The sequence below is a fragment of the Balaenoptera musculus genome, chromosome 13 (assembly GCF_009873245.2).
Source record: "Balaenoptera musculus isolate JJ_BM4_2016_0621 chromosome 13, mBalMus1.pri.v3, whole genome shotgun sequence".
NCBI classification, from domain to species: domain Eukaryota; kingdom Metazoa; phylum Chordata; class Mammalia; order Artiodactyla; family Balaenopteridae; genus Balaenoptera; species Balaenoptera musculus.
Genome location: NC_045797.1, coordinates 31,934,631 through 31,953,763, shown reverse-complemented (window position 1 = coordinate 31,953,763; position 19,133 = coordinate 31,934,631). Strand labels below are relative to the sequence as shown.

The following is a 19,133-nucleotide window of genomic DNA, read 5'->3' as shown; positions in this document are numbered from 1 at the left end:
TCTGAGTGAAAGCACTCCTTCCTTTCATTCTACTCCACCCACACATGTCCTCAGATGCTAATGGCTTGGTCTGATAAATGTACAATTCATTCTAAGCCCATTCTGTAAATGTCATTAAGTTCCAAAACTTTCCTTTCAGTGTAGACTGTGATCATAGTTTATAACTTATTATACAGAGAATTATTTTAGTGGTATAATACTAAAACAAAAACCGAACTAAAGATTATTTATATAACAAAATAATACTTAAGACTGATTGGGGTGACCCAATAATGAAAAATAAGTGAAACTTTCGGGTGAAGTTTATTTGCAAGTGTTTATTCAAAGAATTTAAAAAAATGTTTCAACTTTTCCTATTTTTCTCTTACAGCTTTTGAGAAAACAAGAATAATTCTTCATATATTAGCATTAATATTAAGCATCCCATATATCTTATGAGTTGTACATTGCATTTCAATACAATCTTATCCACTAACAATATGTTAAATTATTTTTATTTTACATTCTGGGTAGGATTAAAATAAATAATATAGAAATAATTTAACAAATCTTTATGGAGTACCTACTATGTTCCAGGTTTGGGAACACAAAAATAAATAAATGGACCCTGCTATTAAGAAGCTCACAGCCTAAAAGGGGAGATAGATAGACAAATAAAACACAATTTAATGTAGTATGCAGCTTTGAGAACAGTATGTGCAAAGAACTATGGGAACCTTAAGAGGGTCACTTAATCCAGAATGGTAGAAGTTTGAGATGGTTTCCAGGTCAGGATGATATATTTTACTAAAGAATTTGCCAAGAAAAGAATTAATGGTGGGTGAGAAGAAGAACATTCCTATAGCAGGGATGACTGAATAGTCCCAGGGATTGGACTGCCCGATCTTCAAGGCCCCTTCCAACCCCAAGAAGACAGTAGGAGACAATCAATCATCATCTACTTGATCCAACAAAGGGAATTTGTATAGAGTGGGGCATCTTCCTGATATTTGCCTATTCGGGAAATACCGATTTCCTGGACTCATTTTTTCATGCTATAGAGCACCATTTAAGAAAATCCCATGCTAACTAAAAGGTTTTGTAGACACTTTATCTATGGTGCTGATCACAGATTCGGAATGAAGAATTTGGAACTGTGAATATTATATCATCTACTTTTAAGAAAGAGAATAAAAGTTAAAGACGCCTATAAAGCTCTAAACTTCAACAAAGTATACAGGTTTCTCGAAAATAATATTTTTCTTTCTCTTCAATGTGGAGAAAACAGAAAGGAGCTGGTCCTTTGTCTTGGTTATCTACAAGGAGTACACTAGATGGTGCTATAAGGCTGTCAGAAAGAATGTAAGTTTCACCAAGAAAAATAGTGTGGAGGTTCTGATGGCCATTATGTGTGCTGAAAACTTTCCATATATTTTCAGTCCCTGAGAGCAATTCTAGGTTTGTAGGCAAGTAACTGGAATCTTAATCTCACAAGTTTTAGCCCTCTGGTCAGATTCATTTTAAATTAAACCACAAGTTTAACACAAAATGGTTTCAATGTTTGACAATTCAATCTCATTCCACTGAAATGGAAATTTTAAAGTTATTGAAGTATAAGTTTATTATACATTTAAACATATTGCTATTAATTTCATTTAGGGAGTCTCCCCATGAGCCTAGTTATGTCTACTAATTAATAAATCTCTAAGTCAGTTTCTTCAAATGGTTTCCTGCATTTTCAAATTATCATTAAGCAGAAAATACCAATCAAACTCTCTTGTCATTAAAGTACTGCAACAGACTAACACAAATACATGAAACAATACATTTTGAAATCACTCTATCAGTATAGTATTTTTATATAAATAGCATTTCATGATTTTTCCACATTACAATAAAACCAGAAACGTACTTTTTACTAAAGTGCAAAATAAAATCAAAGCTTTATGTTTATAATATTTTCTACTTAGTTTTCTTTTAAATGTTAAATAGTAAAAAGGCAAACAAAAATATGGACGGCTAAAGATATACCTTTTATAAACTAAGAGTCATTTTAGTTTTAAACTCTCAAAGTTAGGAGATCTGTGTGTGATTTTTCTGCTTATCTTTCCAGTTCTGCTTCTAGAATTTCCCCCCATGTGTCTGCATCCATTGGGTACATGATTTTTTCTGGTAGGCTGATAGGAGAACATATGTTGCTATATCTGCCACTTAGCCATTCATGTTTCACTTTACTCTTCTGGTAATTCCTCAGTAGTATTACCTGAAAGAGGTAAACCACCATTGTTAAAGAAGGTAGTCAGTGGTTGGTGAGTGAGTTTGTTTGAAACTAGAGAAGCTGATTGAGAGGGCTGAAAAGATTAAGTATTTACATCGATATACACATATACCAATAAGTGCGTGTGTGTGTACAGAACAGAGTGAGTCACAGAGTCTGCCGGGGGTTTTGGATAAAGCAGAGTGAAATGAAGTAGCTACTGTGGTTAACAGAGGTAAATGCCCCCAAAATGTAAAAGGATGGATGGGAGATAGTGTGGTTTGCAGGAAAAGAATAATAAAATTCAACTTACTCAGCCATAAAGAGGAACGAAATTGAGTCATTTGTTGAGACGTGGATGGATCTAGAGACTGTCATACAGAGTGAAGTAAGTCAGAAAGAGAAAAACAAATATCGTATATTAACGCATGTATGTGGAACCTGGAAAAATGGTACAGATGAACCGGGTTGCAGGGCAGAAGTTGAGACACAGATGTAGAGAACAAACGTATGGACACCAAGGGGGGAAAACTGCGGTGGGGTGGGGATGGGGTGTGCTGAATTGGGCGATTGGGATTGACATGTATACAGTGATGTGTATAAAATTGATGACTGATTAAAAAAAAAAGTGATACAACTCTTCAAAAGCCGTTATGGCAAAAAAATTATTAATGACAGTTACTGTGTATTAAGTATTATATATTGCATTTATTGGGTCTGTATAATAATAATTTTCAGCTCACTTTAAAGAAGAATTGTGCTGTGTACTTAGTGGAAAGATTTTAACTTTAGATAAAATGATAAATAACTTATTCAGGGACTTATATCAAGTTTATAGACTCAAAATAAACTAGACAATGCAAATATAAAAAAAAAAATTCAACTTTAACTCCCAAAGCCAACACACTCTGTATGTCATTCTGTATATGAAATCCTCCCTCTTCCAAGCAGAAGGTAGGCTGGGGCTCAAACTGACCACCATATTGTCAAGAACACTGCAGACTCCATAGGTTAAACTTACCCTCCAGGGATAACCACTCTCTAGATCATCATCTATCTCTCTTTGGCATACAGCTCTCACAGTCAGGCAATGAGGTTTCCACAAGGCATCGCTGTGTCTTATTGTGTGATTCCAGCTCCTGCACGTCACCGAAGCCCTACACAAACTCCAGATGTCCAGCTGACTGAAAATTTTAAAAGTAACTTCTGGAGGCAGCAGTTCAACAAAGTTATTTTGACGCTCTTTTTTTTCCTTCTCAGCATCCTCAGAGTTCAATTCTAGGTCAGAAACCCTTGAACTGTGGCTCCTCTTGGAGTTTTTCTTCATAGCTTGATGTTTTAGTGAATTATCCTCATAAGTAACCTAAAAGGCAAAAGTTAAAAATACTCACTCCCTTTAGATCAGACTATAGATCCTACTCTGAGCCAGATACTTTCTGGGTATGATTTTTCTTTTTTATTTATTTATTTATTTATTTATTTATTTATTTATGGCTGTGTTGGGTCTTCGTTTCTGTGCGAGGGCTTTCTCTAGTAGTGGCAAGTGGGGGCCACTCTTCATCGCGGTGTGCGGGCCTCTCACTATCGCGGCCTCTCTTGTTGCGGAGCACAGGCTCCAGGCGCGCAGGCTCAGTAGTTGTGGCTCACGGGCCCAGTTGCTCCGCGGCATGTGGGATCTTCCCAGACCAGGGCTCGAACCCGTGTCCCCTGCATTGGCAGGCAGATTCTCAACCGCTGCGCCACCAGGGAAGACCCTGGGTATGATTTAATGAACTTTAACTTTCTTGACTTGAGCTTCTCAGTCTGTAAGATGGGGCCAATGATGCTTCTCTGGGGTGTGTTCTTGCAAGGATGAACAGGGATAATGTGTAACCCATCTAGCCCCACATCTGTATTGCACGTGGGAGGCACCCAACACATGTTACTTCCTTTCTTCTTTTTAGATATTTTTGGTAAATGGGTTTGTTTCTAAATATTTGGGGTTTTTTTTTACTCCCAAAGAACATTATCTTAAAAAAGAGAAGTGATTCTTCACAGACTATAATTTATTTTTAGCAGTAGAAATGAATATTGTGAGAACACATTCGATTCCAAGTATTGACTGGAAAATACTTTTGAAAAGTATTCGATTCTATTTAACCCATTAATATTTGTCTGTGGGAACCAATGCCTTGTCGTTAAATTCTTCATCTACAGTTTGTGACTTAATCATAAACCTGATCAACTTTTAGTAGTTTATATAAGAATTGTTTATCTACTTATATCTAATGGGTAGGTGCTCACATTTGACACAAATACTATCTGAAATAGACAAGAAGTTGAGGTCTGGGTTATACTGACAAAATTTCAAATATTCAATAAGAGTAGTGTTTTAGAAATGGCTTTTATTTTTTAATTTTTTAATTTTTGGCTGTGTTGGGTCTTCGTTTCTGTGCGAGGGCTTTCTCCAGTTGTGGCGAGCGGGGGCCACTCTTCATTGCGGTGCGTGGGCCTCTCACTGTCGCGGCCTCCCTTGTTGCGGAGCACAGGCTCTAGAGCGCAGGCTCAGTAGTTGTGGCTCACGGGCCCAGTTGCTCCGCGGCATGTGGGATCTTCCCAGACCAGGGCTCGAACTCGTGTCCCCTGCATTGGCAGGCAGATTCTCAACCACTGTGCCACCAGGGAAGCCCCTAGAAATGGCTTTTTGAAGCTACACTACATGCATAGTCAATTATGAATTAAGATAACAGTCACTGAGGCCATCAAGCAACAGTGACTAACAACTATAAACAATGTTTATAACTCATCGAGGTATAGCACGTGACTAAAAATTTAAAGTCCAGTTTCAGCTAATTTACCTAAGGTGCACGGTGTAGGCTTCTGAAATCAGTTGAAAGCATCGAGCTATTCTGGCACATAAAGACAGTTCATATTTACTTAAAATCAGTTTATTCCATTTTGCACTTCCTTTTATAATGAGGGGTGGCATCACAGGAGGGGTTTCAGATACAGCTAAATATTTCTTCTAGCTCAGTTAATGACAAATTCCCCTTTCCAGATGTGCTACTCACCTATATGTTTCTGTACTTGCCAAGACCACAGACGCTCCCATTCATTTGGTGGTTTATGATCCAAATTAGCTCTGGTGGTTAGGATTTTAATGTCTGAGTTCAGCAGAGGACTTCCTCTTGAGAGTCTGGGTAAGTAAGATAGCAAACTGGTAAAAAAAAGTTCATGAGTCAAGTTTTTGTCACCCCACCCTCCTGCCCCATCAATATAAACCAAAACCAAACTACTCTATCTCATATTAGGAAAAAGTTACTGTGCATTTAAATGCACATTTGTTACTTCTCCCAAGATCTCACTGGGGATAAAATGCGTCCTCCCTTTACAGGTATACCACAGGAGGCAGATGAAAGCTTTTGAATTTAACAGATGGGGGTGCCTTGGTGAGGCTCCTAAAATCCCACTAGGCATTTTTCTTCTTTCAAGTCCAGTTTTGCCTGGATGCCTAGAAACCTATCCTCTTCTGCCCCTTCTTCTTTCTGAACCAAACTTTGCTGAATTACCTCTCTAGTTAGGTAAGAGATCGCCCCTCTTTCGGGTGTCACACGGAGGCAGGGATCGGAAGGGAGGGCAGACGCCCGGCTCTCGGGGAGCCCTCATCCCCTGCGGACCCCGCAGGTCGGAAGGAATGGCCCCACGTCCTTTCTGAGCCAACCTCCTGGCGTGTCCCGCCCAGACTGCATTTGCCGGAGTCCAAACCACACGGGGCACTGACAAGTAAATAACAACAATAACAACCGTCAGCACCAACTGTCACCACAGCTCCGGCCGGCTAAGCGGAAGTTTGTGCTAGCGCCAGGGCCGCGCCCCCGAGCACACCCGCCCAAAGTCAGCCGGAAGCGAAGACCCTCCTACCTACTGTGCCGTAGCGACCTCTCCTTCAGCGATTTAAATCTTCCGGATTTCGAATCCTTCCCCTGCAAGTCCCTCACGTCCAGCCCATTCTAGCCCCGCCCTGCTGACTGGTCTTTCGCACAGGCGCAGAGAGGAGCGCGCATTGCCTCTTGGGATTGGTAGTTTTCCCAGGGCGTCTCAGCTCGACAACCGAGGAGAAGTGGAGGCGCCACGGACTACAAGGACCGGTGTCCACCGAGCCAGGTGGGCGGTGAGAAGGGCTGGTGGGGGGGGTTTAACCGGGGCTTTTAAACAATAGTTTGGAGGTGGTGTGAGGGGGGAAATCCCTGAGTTCGTCACTGGTCGGAGTGGAGGGGCGGGACTCTGTACGCGCGCCGGGGCCTCAGCTCCTTTGCGGCCTGGTCACACTCAGGGGCAGTCTTTGCTCCACCTCCCCCTGTGTTTTCCGGGGGCCTGCGTAGGCCCCGCGCCTGTCCATGGAAGGCGGAAACGGCTGCGGGGTCCGGCTCCTCGCGAAGGGGTCTAATCCTCGCCGCCATGTCCCGGGCCTTCGAACTACAGCCGCAGGACGGCGGCCCCCGGGTGGCCCTGGCGCCGGGGGAGACGGTGATCGGCCGCGGGCCGCTGCTGGGAGTAAGTGTGGCGGAGGCTCGGCGGCCCCGGAGAGCCGCGAGATCCTGGCCGGCTCTTGAGGCCCTACTCGGGGTCCTGCCCCGATTCCCCACCGCGCCGGCCAGGCCTGTCTGGATTTTAGAAGTTTGGGGGCAGCACGTTTTTCAGTCAACTTGACTTGGGTTATCATCATTATACTCTTACCCTGGGGTCGGCAAACTGTGGCTCTGGCTCCAAATCCAGCCTGCTTTTGTTTGCACCCACATACTAAGAATGGTTCTCAAATTTTAAAATGTAAAACGTAAACAAAAAACCCATATTAAGCGTTTCAGGGAGAATAATTGCTCTAAGGGTTGGGGATATTGCCTCTTGGCTTGATAAGCCGCAATGTTTACAGTAGTTTCTGGCCCTTTACAGAAAAAGTTTGCCAACCTCTGATCTTAGCTTTTCTAGAATAATTTCTTTTAAGCTTTGGCTCCTTCGGTGGTACTGTGTCGGCTTTACTTTTATTGTAGTAGCCTTTTTCAGCAACAGTGGCTCACCCTTCTGTAGTGTGTAGTATTCCAGGCATTGATGTAAGGACTTTACCTGTACCAACTTCTTAATCCTTTCCAAACCCTACGAGTTAGGTGCTCTTATTATCTTCATTGTTCACATGAGAAAATTGAGCTATGGATTGGTTATTTAAAGGGCACACACAAGCTTTTGGACGCAGAGTGCCACTGGTCTATGTATCCTTCCTCTGGGATGTTTAGGAGCTAGAAAACTTGCCTGTACCATTCTGGAATTTTGTAGATCTCTCCCTAAATACATATATATTGTTTTCTCAACATTCAGCATGTCTTGTTTAGTGCCTGCTTTGCGCAGCATGTCGTGCAGACCCTAGCACTGTGGGTTACACAGAGATGAATGGGTCCTTGCCCTCCAGTTTTCTCTTGGACTGTCCAGACACACCTGTGTCAGTGAGCCAATACCAGGGAGTAAGAAGCGTGCTCTTTTACCCTTGTTAACCTCCAGTGTCTAAATGGAACCATAGGTATTAGCCTTAGGACTCCTCTCCAAGCAGGAAAAGGAGTGGTGGTTCAAGGTGGTGACGGGGAAGTCAGTTCTAAAGGGGTGTGGGTGTATGTGTATGTATGTATATGTGTATGTGGTAAGATTATTGAGAAAGTTCCAAGTTCACTTGCTGGTTTGTTTGTGGGGTTTTGTTTTGTTTTGTTTTGTTTTTACTTAAATGTTTGTTATTTTTCTTCATAGTTTATTAACCTATACAAACGTTTGGTGGAACTGCCTATGAAGGTTTCCTCCCTCCCTTCTTTCCTTCCTTTCTTCCTTCCTTCCCCTTTTCCTCCCTCCTCCCCTCCCTCCCGTTATTTCTCTCTCTTTCTCACTTTATCTCAGTTAGAAACAGAGTATGTGCTTCATCGAGAAATCTTACATCTGATTACTAATGAGTTTTAATTTCCTTAACATACTGTATCACTAACACAGAGTGCTGAGGATCTGGTTAAATGATGGATGAATTTTAGGCCTCTGTATTATAAACTTGGCATCGGGTCACAGACCGATTCATTATTTGTAGCTTGATCTTTGTGTTATAGGCTTGCGAATGCGAGAGGAACCTATTTGGTTTCTCTTTTTAAAAATGGTAAGGAATAGAAAGTCAGTTATCTGGTCGGGATTTAGGTTTTCCTTTTTGAATAGTCATTCAGTGATGAGATTCTGTTGCCAAGTTTGGCAGGTTATTAGAAGTGGTTACCAACGATCCTAGATGTGTGGAAGGAAAACCTTGAAAAACAAATTACCATGTGGTTCTCAAGATTTTGGAGCTGACAGACAGGTGTTTCTTCTCGGCAGTGGTTTAAACTCCACCTGAGGGCTGCTGTTTCAAACAACAGCAATTCCAGTGAGTTGGTTGGTTTGTTTTGTTTTGTTTTGTTTGTAGTGTGTGAGAGAGCAGACTTAGTAAACTCAGGGAGTTTATTGTAAATTCATATCTATCTGAAGTGATTAATTATAATCAGGATGATTTTTGAACTCTCTTAACTAGCCATGTCTTTTGGAGACAAGTTTCACGAACCTTCATGGCCACAACCTTTAGGTTTATAATACCAATGTGTAAAGCATTCTTTGTGGTAAAACAGTTTGACCGTGGGAATGCCTTCATGTCTTTACAGTGGCAGGAAAATCCTTATAGAGAACACTTGTAGACAACAGAGCACAGTGAAATTTCATTTTCTTGTTCCCTTTGCTTTAGTGTAAGTCATCAGGGAACCCAAGGTCTTTATTTTACTAAGTTGTAATTCTGTTTCCTGATCACCATTTAAAAGGTTTTACAGCAGGATGAATCTCCAGGGAGTTATCCTAGGTGAAAACAAACAATTCCAAAGGTCACATATTGTATGATTTAATTTACATAATGTTATTGAAATGACAAAATTATAAAGATGGGGACCAACTTAGTGGTTGCCAGGGCTTAACGAAGAGGTGAGGGGAGCAGGAGGGAATTGGGTATGCCTGTAAAACAACAATGAGGGATTTGTTTTGTGTCTTGACTGTGTCAATATCAATATCTGGTTGTGATACTGTACTGTAGTTTTGCAAGATGTTACTGCTGGGGGAAACAGTAAACAGTACAAGAGATCTTTCTGTAATGTATCTTTTAACCATGAATCTACAACTATCTTAAGTAAAAAAATTAGTTTAAAAAAAGATTTTACAGCATCTCAAACAACAGAATACCATTAGGCCCAATTATTTGCTTTATGGTTTTTCTTTAATTAAATCCGATTTTGCTCTTAAATGAAAACTACTCTTTCTGATTTCAAATTTTCCTTATTCTGTTTTGATAGCAGGGATTATAGGACCCATTCCTTTATGATCTATTTTCCTCCAAGGAAATAGGACAGCACCAGGTATCTAGTGCGATTTCCTGAAGGCAGATGTAATTGAAGCTACTGCTCTAATTAAAAAGAGAAAGGGCCCCCAGGTGGGGATGGGGATAGTCCTGGGCTGTAGTGCAGACTCTTCACCAGGCATCAGTTCACCACTTCTAAGACTGTTGTAAGTGTCCCACAAAGTTTATACAAAGGAAGCACTCCCAGGCCTGGCAACTCTGCACTGTTCCTACTTGTTGCCAGACTTCACCTGCTGCGGCTGTCTGGTCTGACAAGGTTTGTCCCTAGGGACGTGCCAAGCACTCCTAGCTTTGCCCTGCCCTCAGTTATTGAGCCTAGTACAATTCCTGATGCATAGTAGGCCTTCAACACATGATCTCTTCCTTTTCTGCATCTCAGCCTCACTCTTCCAACCCTCATAAAGAGCCTACTTGCAACTTAGGTGTAAAAAGGAGAGCGTAGAGTTTTGAAGTGAATATAAATAAAGTAACGAGGCAGTGCTACCAACTGCTAAAGCTTAAGGAGCAACATTCATGGTGGATTGTGTTAGCATTTTTTCTATTTTGTTGACTAATTAGTAAATTCAGAAAATAGCTAATGAATATATACTATAGTTAGATGGGAGGAATGAAGGAGAAATAAGTCCTTGCTCTCAGGAAACTTATAGTTAGTAGGTATGAGAGACATAGAAGCAAGTAACTGGAAAGGGGAGCTAGGCAGGCACCTCCAGTGAGTGAAGTGGGAGAGAGTAAGAAAAATAACACAGGGACACACTGATAGATGACAGCGGTGTCGTAAATGACAACTGCCTCAGTGTTGAGGAGGCCACAAGGAGAGGACTGCGTAATGCAGTTTCTGCTACTCACCCCCATTCCTACCTAGTAAGTGTCATATCATTTTTCTCAAAAGTAATAAGAAATTTAGATTTTTAGATATAACCTCTGATTTTTAAAAGGTCACATTAAAAGTTTTGTTTCAATACCTTGAGCCAAACAGAAGGGTGTGACGTGATACAGAGAGGTGTAGGAAGGAACCCACAATTAAGATGAGGGGTCAGAGAAGGCTTCGTGAACTCACTGACATATTGAGCTGACTTTAAAGTGTTAGAACAGTTGGAATTTTGATAGGTCGAGAGTAGATAGGAAGGGAAGGGCCCTTAAGGCTAAATGAATGATTTAAGGCTCTAAGGTTGGAAAGTGTAAGGCACATTGGATAATTGGATAAACGTTGAGTAGACTTGTGGGATGATCACATTACATCAGTGATTCTGTTTAACTTTTACAGACATTGCTTTTACAACATGTACTAGTTTTCTTTCTTTTTTAAAAATAGGCTTTTTATTTTTATTAAAAATAAAACCTCCTCTATCAACATCCCCGACCACAGTGGTATATTTGATGAACCTGTATTGGCATGTCATTATCACCCAAAGCCCACAGTTTACACTAGGGTTCACTCTTGGTGTACATTCTGTCGGTTTTGGCAACTGTGTAAATGACATGTATCCACCATTGTAGTGTTACAGAACACTGCCCTAAAAATCTCAGTGTTCTGTCTGTTCATCTTCCCTCTCCCCTGCAACCCCTAGCAACTACTGAACTTTTTAACCATCTGCATAGTTTTACCTTTTCCAGAGTATCATATAGTTGGAATCATACAGTATGTATATGTAGACTTTTTTTCAGATTGGCTTCTTTTCATTCAGTAGTATGTATTTAAGGTTCTTCCATGTCTTTTCCTGTTTTTTTAGTGATGAGTAATATTCCACAGTCTGGATGTTCCACAGTTTATCCATTTGTCTACTGAAGGATATCTAGGTTACTTGCACATTTTGGCAATTATGAATAAAGCTGCTGTAAACATCCATGTGTAGGTTTTTGTGTGAACATAAGTTTTCAGTTCTTTTGGGTAAATAATAAGGAGTACAATTGCTGGATAGTATGGCAAGAGTGTGTTAAGTGTTGTAAGAAACTGCCAACTGTCTTCCAAAGTGGCTGTACCATTTTTCATTCCCACTGTCAGTGGATAAGAGTTCCTGTTCTTCCACATCCTTGTCAGCATTTGGTGTTGTCAGTGTTTTAGATTTTGGCCATTCTAGCAGGTGTGTAGTAAATTGCTTTTCATATGTATTTTCAAATTTAATTCTTTGAATTGCCATCTCCCGGGTACCACTTAATGTGAATACGAGAAACTAGATTTGAAAACCACTTTTGGACACACTAAGTGGAATGCTTGGCACAGAATAGGTCTTTAAGAAATGTCTGCTGACCTGTACTTATGTATTTAGAAAGCTTCATTTACCAAAGTCCCAAGTGGGGATTTAGACCCAGTTTTATCTTACTAAGCTGTGCTTATATTTTTACTCACTATGTTGCCTCTGTCATAATATATTAAAGATGAGGTCACATTTCTATAGCATTCACTGTGCAAGCAGAATTGCAAGCCAAACGGATTGAGTGAGTTGAAATTTCAATGGCAGTGAGTCAGCACAGTTTCATCATACTGGCTAACAATTTGGCAACCTTGAAGAAGGAGCTCAGAAAGTATTGGATTTTACTTTTAAAAGTCTAAATGATCCATATTTCATTAGTATTGTGGATTACATGGGTGTCTGTCAGGTAGCCTGGTAACCTACCTCTTATTTACACCATTACTCATGTGAGAAAGTATATTATAAAGAGAGATCATGCATAAATTGGAGTCTGCCTAGAGAGCCTCTGGCCAAAATCAAGTCCACTTCCTCAAACTTGTCTTTTCTTAGTATCAGCAGTTGCACTTTGGTACATTCCACGTGGGATGATATTAAACATCTTGTATCAACTAGCTTTTGCTCTGTTGAGAAATAAGGTCTACTTATCATCTAATATCATGGCAGCCTTAGTGTTGATGTCTGAGCTTTGGAGTGTGGGAAGGACCCAATACTGGGGATCACTCTAGGTAAGAAAAGTTTATGGTTTGCCAACTGGTTTACAGTAACCAGTCTCTCTTCAATTCAGGTCTTAATTTTATTTTTATCTTTTTTATTTTTTATTTTTTTTAACATCTTTATTAGAGTGTAATTGCTTTACAGTGGTGTGTCAGTTTCTGCTTTATAACAAAGTGAATCAGTTATACATATACATATGTCCCCATATCTCCTCCCTCTTGCGTCTCCCTCCCTCCCACCCTCCCCATCCCACCCCTCTAGGTGGTCACAAAGCACCGAGCTGATCTCCCTGTGCTATGTGGCTGCTTCCCACTAGCTATCTATTTTACATTTGGTAGTGTATATATGTCCATGCCACTCTCTCACTTTGTCCTAGCTTACCCTTCCCCCTCCCCGTATCCTCAAGTCCATTCTCTAGTAGGTCTGCATCTTTATTCCCGTCTTGCCCCTAGGTTCTTCTGACCATTTTCCTTTTTAATTTTTTTTAGATTCCATATATATGTGTTAGCATACAGTATTTGTTTTTCTCTTTCTGACTTACTTCACTCTGTATGACAGTCTCTAGGTCCATCCACTTCACTACAAATAACTCAGTTTCATTCCTTTTTATGGCTGAGTAATATTCCATTGTATATATGTGCCACATCTTCTTTATCCATTCATCTGTTGATGGACACTTAGGTTGCTTCCATGTCCTGGCTATTGTAAATAGAGCTGTAATGAACATTGTGGTACATAACTCTTTTTGAATTATGGTTTTCTCAGGGTATATGCCCAGTAGTGGGATTGCTGGATCGTATGATAGTTCTATTTTTAGTTTTTTAAGGAACCTCCATACTGTTCTCCATAGTGGCTGTATCAATTTACATTCCCACCAACAGTGCAAGAGGGTTCCCTTTTCTCCACACCCTCTCCAGCATTTATTGTTTCTAGATTTTTTTGATGATGGCCATTCTGACCTGTGTGAGATGATATCTCATTGTAGTTTTGATTTGCATTTCTCTAATGATTAATGATGTTGAGCATTCTTTCATGTGTTTGTTGGCAATCTGTATATCTTCTTTGGAGAAATGTCTATTTAGGTCTTTTGCCCATTTTTGGATTGGGTTGTTTGTTTTTTTGATATTGAGCTGCGTGAGTTGCTTGTATGTTTTGGAGATTAATCCTTTGTTAGTTGCTTCATTTGCAAATATTATCTCCCATCCTGAGGGTTGTCTTTTGGTCTTGTTTATGGTTTCCTTTGCTGTGCAAAAGCTTTTAAGTTTCATTAGGTCCCATTTGTTTATTTTTGTTTTTATTTCCATTTCTCTAGGAGGTGGGTCAAAAAGGATCTTGCTGTGATTTTCAGGTCTTAATTTTAGATTTTGCTTACTTGCCACAAAATATAAGTTTGGGGAAAGAATTTTATGGAAATTATGCCTAAAATAGATCCCATGCTTCTTTAGGTTTAGGCTTTTTCTCATAATACAGGCTTAAATCCCATAGCAGATAATTTTCTATTTTTCTCTACTATGAAAGTTTGAATTTGTCTGTTGTTGATAGAGCAAACCAGATAATCTTATGTGATAACAAAGTATTGTACAAGAAAATTTTTATTATCTTAGCCTGTGGTTTGTTATATAGCTTATTCTGAAAAAAACAAATTTTTCCTCTTCTCTGTTTTTCCATTTATAGGAACCAGGCTAAATGGGAACACTGAATTCATGAGGTATATTATTCCTGTCTGTGATATTCAGAAATTTCTCTAGGAAAACATTGTCAGAAAAATTAACTGATGTTGGTTTTTCAGTAAATATTATGTATGGACAAAAATGAAATGAAAGGTCCAGTAGCTTTTCTACTTTTACTTTATTCAGGTTTGTTTTTTACTTTTAGGATTTTGGACATAATAAACAAATAGGTCAGAGACCTTGGTTCAAAATATCTAAACATTTCTGCTGATAGCATAAGAAAATCTTCATTTTGTTTGACTTCAGTAAATGCCAAAAATAAATATTTGGCAAACAAATCACAAACAGTTCTTTTATGTTTTCATGTCTTTTCTTCTACCACAAACTCCATGTCTTAAAAATGGAGAAAACTTGTACATGTGTCATAATACATGAAATATCCAATTCAAAGCCAGAAAATTAAAGATAAGGGATCCACATTGTATTAATACAAAAGTCATATAAAAACAGAGATCCCTGTCCCCATTCAAGACACAGTCTGAAGAATTCAAGTAAAAAGGGTTTTTTCTATAGTATCTGGCGAAAAATTACTGTCATTTTAGCTGTTGCTAACAAGAGATTGGAGTGATTTCAGCGTAATTCTTCAGCCTGTGTATCCTTCAGAATTTCTTTTCTAAGCTCCTGCTGTATGCTGTGCAGTTCTTTTAATGTTAAATGTTCTTGTATTTGAATGCTTAATTTAGTTAGCTTTTCTGTTTTCTAATATTCCTTCTCTCACTGGCTGAGCATAAACGAATTTGCTATTAGTGTCCAGTATCAATAATAACAGTTGTTAGAGTAGTGTGCGTTAACCATAATTGCTTCGGCTGCAAGTAACAGAAATGTGACAAACAGCAGCTTAATCAAATTAACTTTTCTTCTGTAACAGAATCTTGGGCAGTCAGTCCAGGGCGGGTGCAGCTGCTCAAGGAACAGGCTTTTCTGTGCTTCTCCTTGGTCATCCTTTGCGTATTGCTTTCGCCTCTGTCCTCATAAGATGGCTGCTGTACCTTGAGGTGTTACACATAAGCAGGAAGAAAAAGAGAAAGGCAGAGGGAAAAAGGTGCAGGCCAGTTGAGCCTGTTCCTTTTTATCAGGGAGACACTAATCTTCCCAGAAGCTCCACTATATTTTGAAATGTAGTCTTATTGTTTTGTTAGGTATGGTGAGGCCAATGGACCAGGAGATGATTATTGTTGAAAAACTAATTACTCATAGTTCCGGAGAGAAGTAAGGACACACCATGCCACACAGGGCCACACAAGGTTGGTGGAAGGCAGAGAGAGCTAGGGGAACTGCAGGAAAGTCTTTATTGTGGTTCTCTTTGGAGTGAATGGGCAAGGCAGGGTAAACAGAGGATGATCTAGTTTGAATAATTTTATGGGGCTCTGGGCTTTAGGGGCCACCCCTAGTTGTCTGATGCCTAGTCCTAGGGTGGTTAGGGCAGTGTAAGAACTAGGTAAAGCCATCATTGGGGGTGTGGCTTTGGATGGGTTCATTTGCATATGAAAGGTGCACTTGCTGGTGAGTCATTTACTGTTTCTTAGAATCAGTAACCCTGGGAGGGGTAGTCTTTCCCTAGTCAGGAAAGTTTTAGCTATCAAAGCATCAGATACAGAAACTGGAAAACATGGTTAATACACACTCTTTCTTATGTGCTTGGCTAGAATTGTGTCTCGGCCATCCATAGCTATGAGGAATTCTGGGCATTTGGATGTTTTTAACTGGGTACATTGTTACCCTAAACAAAATTGAAGTAATAGTAGTATGAAAGAAGAAATGAATAGATATTGATTAAGCAACTAGTAGCATCTGGTGCGCAGTGTCATGTGTGAAGAATTAGCATCTAAAAAGTATAGGTGTAGTTTAAATCATGAGTTACAAATTCACGTGCCTGCAGAGGCCAGGTATGCAACAGAGTGAAGCGGGCTAAGTGGAAGATTATAGGGAGTGCTGGGCACTCTGGGGAGGTGGAGGGTACATACACTCTTCAAAGTAAAAATTAAAAAAGATACTGTCTGAGTGATTTGTGGTGTGTTGGCTACCAGTTTGTGGTGCTTAGTCTAAATCAAAGAAATTTTTTAAAACAGCATATAGAAATGTAGAAAATACAAAGAGCATATAGAAAATAGAGGGTTATTAATTTCACTGGAACAGGTGTAAATTAAATCACACTTCAATTATCACGTTATTTAGCAATCGTGTACACTACATTTTCTATTACCTGTTGATAACCCTTTTAGTACCAACCAAAAATGTACCAACATTTTTGAAATTTTAACTATTTTTGCCTCAGCTTTTCATTTTGAAAGATTGCAGACCTGCAGAAAAGTTGAAAGACTAGTACAACTAACACCTATGTATCCTTAACTTAGGTTAGTTAATGGTTAACATTTTGTCACATTTACTTTTTCTTTATCTATCTCTCATATGTATAAATATATATATATATATATATATATATATATATATATATACATATACATTTTTTTTTCTCTTTCTCCTGAACTCATTTGAAAGTACATTGCATGCGTTATGGCACTTCATCCCTAAATATGCCAACATGTATCACCTAAAAACAAGGACATTTCTATATACATTATATATGTAAGTTATATAAATTATACTCGAGAAATTTGTAATTGTGCAGTAAATTTTAATATTCCATATTCAGTTTTACCCAACTTTCAAATAATGCCCTTTTCAGCATTAAAAAAATTTAGGATCCAATCAAATATATATTATCTTCTTTAATCTAGAGCTGTCTTTCATGGCATTAATGCGTTTAGCAGTCCAGGCCAGTTGTTTCATAGAACGCCCAGGATTTTGATTTGTCTGATTGTTTCCACATAATTAATTCAGGTTAAACACTTTGGGCAAGAACATTCCATCGGTGATATGAACTCAGAGCAGCATGTCAGGAGGCCCAGGTCTCTCTCTCTTTGTCCTGTTGTTGGTGGTTATAAATGTGATCACTTGCGGAAGGTGGTGTCTATCAGACTTCTCCAGAGAAGATGCTATTCTTTTTGTGAGTAATCTGTGAGTGATGCTTTGAGACTTCAGGAGTATTCTGCTTCCCATCAAGCTTTCACCTGAAAATTAACATCCATTGATACTTTACTGAGTCAATTAATGTTAGTAGTTACAAAATTGTGATTTCCTCATTCCATCATTTCTTCTATGTTAGCTGTCATTCTTTTATAAAGAAAGGCTTCTTCTCCCAGCCCTGACCCCAGCCCCTTTCTTGAGTTCAGTATGAACTCATGGATTATTTTGTATTGAGTGTGTTATATTCCATTATCATTATTATTCATATTGATGCCCAAATTATTTTCAATTTTGCTGGATCTCTGAACTCTTGGATGTGGGATGCATTTTCAGGATTTCCCACTCAAGGGGTGACTTTTTTGTGGTTCTCGCTCCCTGTCTTCTCTCTTCCTCCGAATTGCCACTTAAATTCTGTTCCAGCATAGATCCTGAAGCTTCATCCGCATTTGGCATTTCTTTCCCCTCTTACATGTAAATTAAAGTTAGTGGTAATCTGTCTCCTAGTTGTGCTTTAGATGTGGAAAATAGGTGGTTTTATTTGCTGTATTTGTTGATCTCTGATTTTTTGGAGGATGTGTGGTGTGATTAGAAGTTAGGTGGCTACAATTATTTGGTAGGACACTGGAATTCCTCTATTTTATCTACTTTTATGGTTTTCTAAGATGCGAAATGTCTGACTTTCAAATGAAGTTTTTGTTTAAACCTGGTGACTCTTGGTAATCAATAAGTTAACTCAGATAAGCCTTTAGTTCCTTTAGAAGGATGTTATGCCGTTCGTCCTACTCCCAGTAGTCTCTAGCCAGTGTACTCCTTTGAGTCTTTATGTTTCTTTGTTTTTCTACAGCCTTTTTCTTTCCACCTGCAGACCAACATCATTGTTAATGCACTGACTGCTAAACCCTATGCACTTTATTATCTGCTGTGAATAGACAACTGGGAATTCAGATAACTCATCTCATTAGACTTGGGTGTGATCTTAGAATAAACAGGACCATGTGAAAGCCTGAAGGCCTCTTAGAGCTTTATTTAGGGCTTGAGTTTTCTTAGAATGTCTATTTGCTTAATAAATAGCCATTCTTCCTTATTTCCAGTTTTTTAGTATGTTTTAGTTCAGACACTCAAGCTGATGTTAAATCATCTAAAAATGATATTTTACATAATGATAATGAGGGAAGCAGTACAGTACCAAGAGCAAAGATGTCTTTAGAATCACAAATCCTGGTCCTGCTGCTTATTGGCTGTGTAACTTTAAGTAGTTTAAGTAGTTGCTTAACTTCTCTGCACTTCCATTTCTCACCTGAAAAATAAAGATAGTAGTATCTTCCACAGGTTTTGTGAAGATGAAAAAAGATATATGTGATAAATATAGAGCAGTGCCTTGGTCTTGATAAATAATTGCCATTACAGTTAGTATGGTAATAAGAATGTATGAATATTTACTCTGCACAAGGAGCAGTGATTGCTGTTACATAAAGCAGGTCATCAGATCTTTAGGATCTGTTTGTGACCTTACCCGCTTCTCACCATCCACATCCTGAAATTCAAATAAGCTTTAATGATAATTTGTTAAATCTCTAAACTTTCCATTGAAAAAGCATAAATTATTATTTTGTAACTTACTCATTATTTAGAGGTGTGGTTTAAAAGGGACAGGTATAGCTAAATGCCTGAATGATGTTAATTTCAAAGACTCTTTAAAACACTTTTGTGGGTGCTATAGAAACGCACAGCTTGCGATGAAATTACATTGTTGTAGAAACATGTGTCCGCTAGAGGTCACATTATACTTTTATATTATTGCTTCC

The 19,133-nt window shown here is 39.1% G+C and overlaps 2 protein-coding genes across 6 annotated transcripts in view; one reads left to right on the top strand and one right to left on the bottom strand.

Moving 5' to 3' along the window:
• Positions 1–297: 297 nt before the first annotated feature.
• Positions 298–6,227, bottom strand: FBXO48 (F-box protein 48). Its single transcript, XM_036872358.1, has 5 exons — positions 6,137–6,227; positions 5,785–5,991; positions 5,287–5,411; positions 3,258–3,599; positions 298–2,242 (listed from the first exon to the last, which is right to left on the bottom strand). The coding sequence occupies exons 4-5, from the start codon at positions 3,561–3,563 to the stop codon at positions 2,081–2,083; spliced, it is 468 nt and encodes a 155-aa protein (XP_036728253.1). The 5' UTR covers positions 3,564–3,599; positions 5,287–5,411; positions 5,785–5,991; positions 6,137–6,227; the 3' UTR covers positions 298–2,080.
• A 225-nt stretch (positions 6,228–6,452) lies between these two features.
• APLF (aprataxin and PNKP like factor) overlaps positions 6,453–19,133 on the top strand; it is a 92,434-nt gene continuing 79,753 nt past the window's right edge. For 4 of the 5 annotated variants that reach the window (XM_036872972.1, XM_036872974.1, XM_036872971.1 and 1 more), the window contains exon 1: positions 6,461–6,769. In XM_036872972.1, coding sequence (XP_036728867.1) covers positions 6,674–6,769 — 96 coding nt within the window. In that variant the 5' untranslated portion in view covers positions 6,461–6,673. Of the gene's footprint in view, positions 6,770–19,133 lie in introns of all 5 variants that reach the window. The other variant, XM_036872970.1, reaches the window with a different exon arrangement.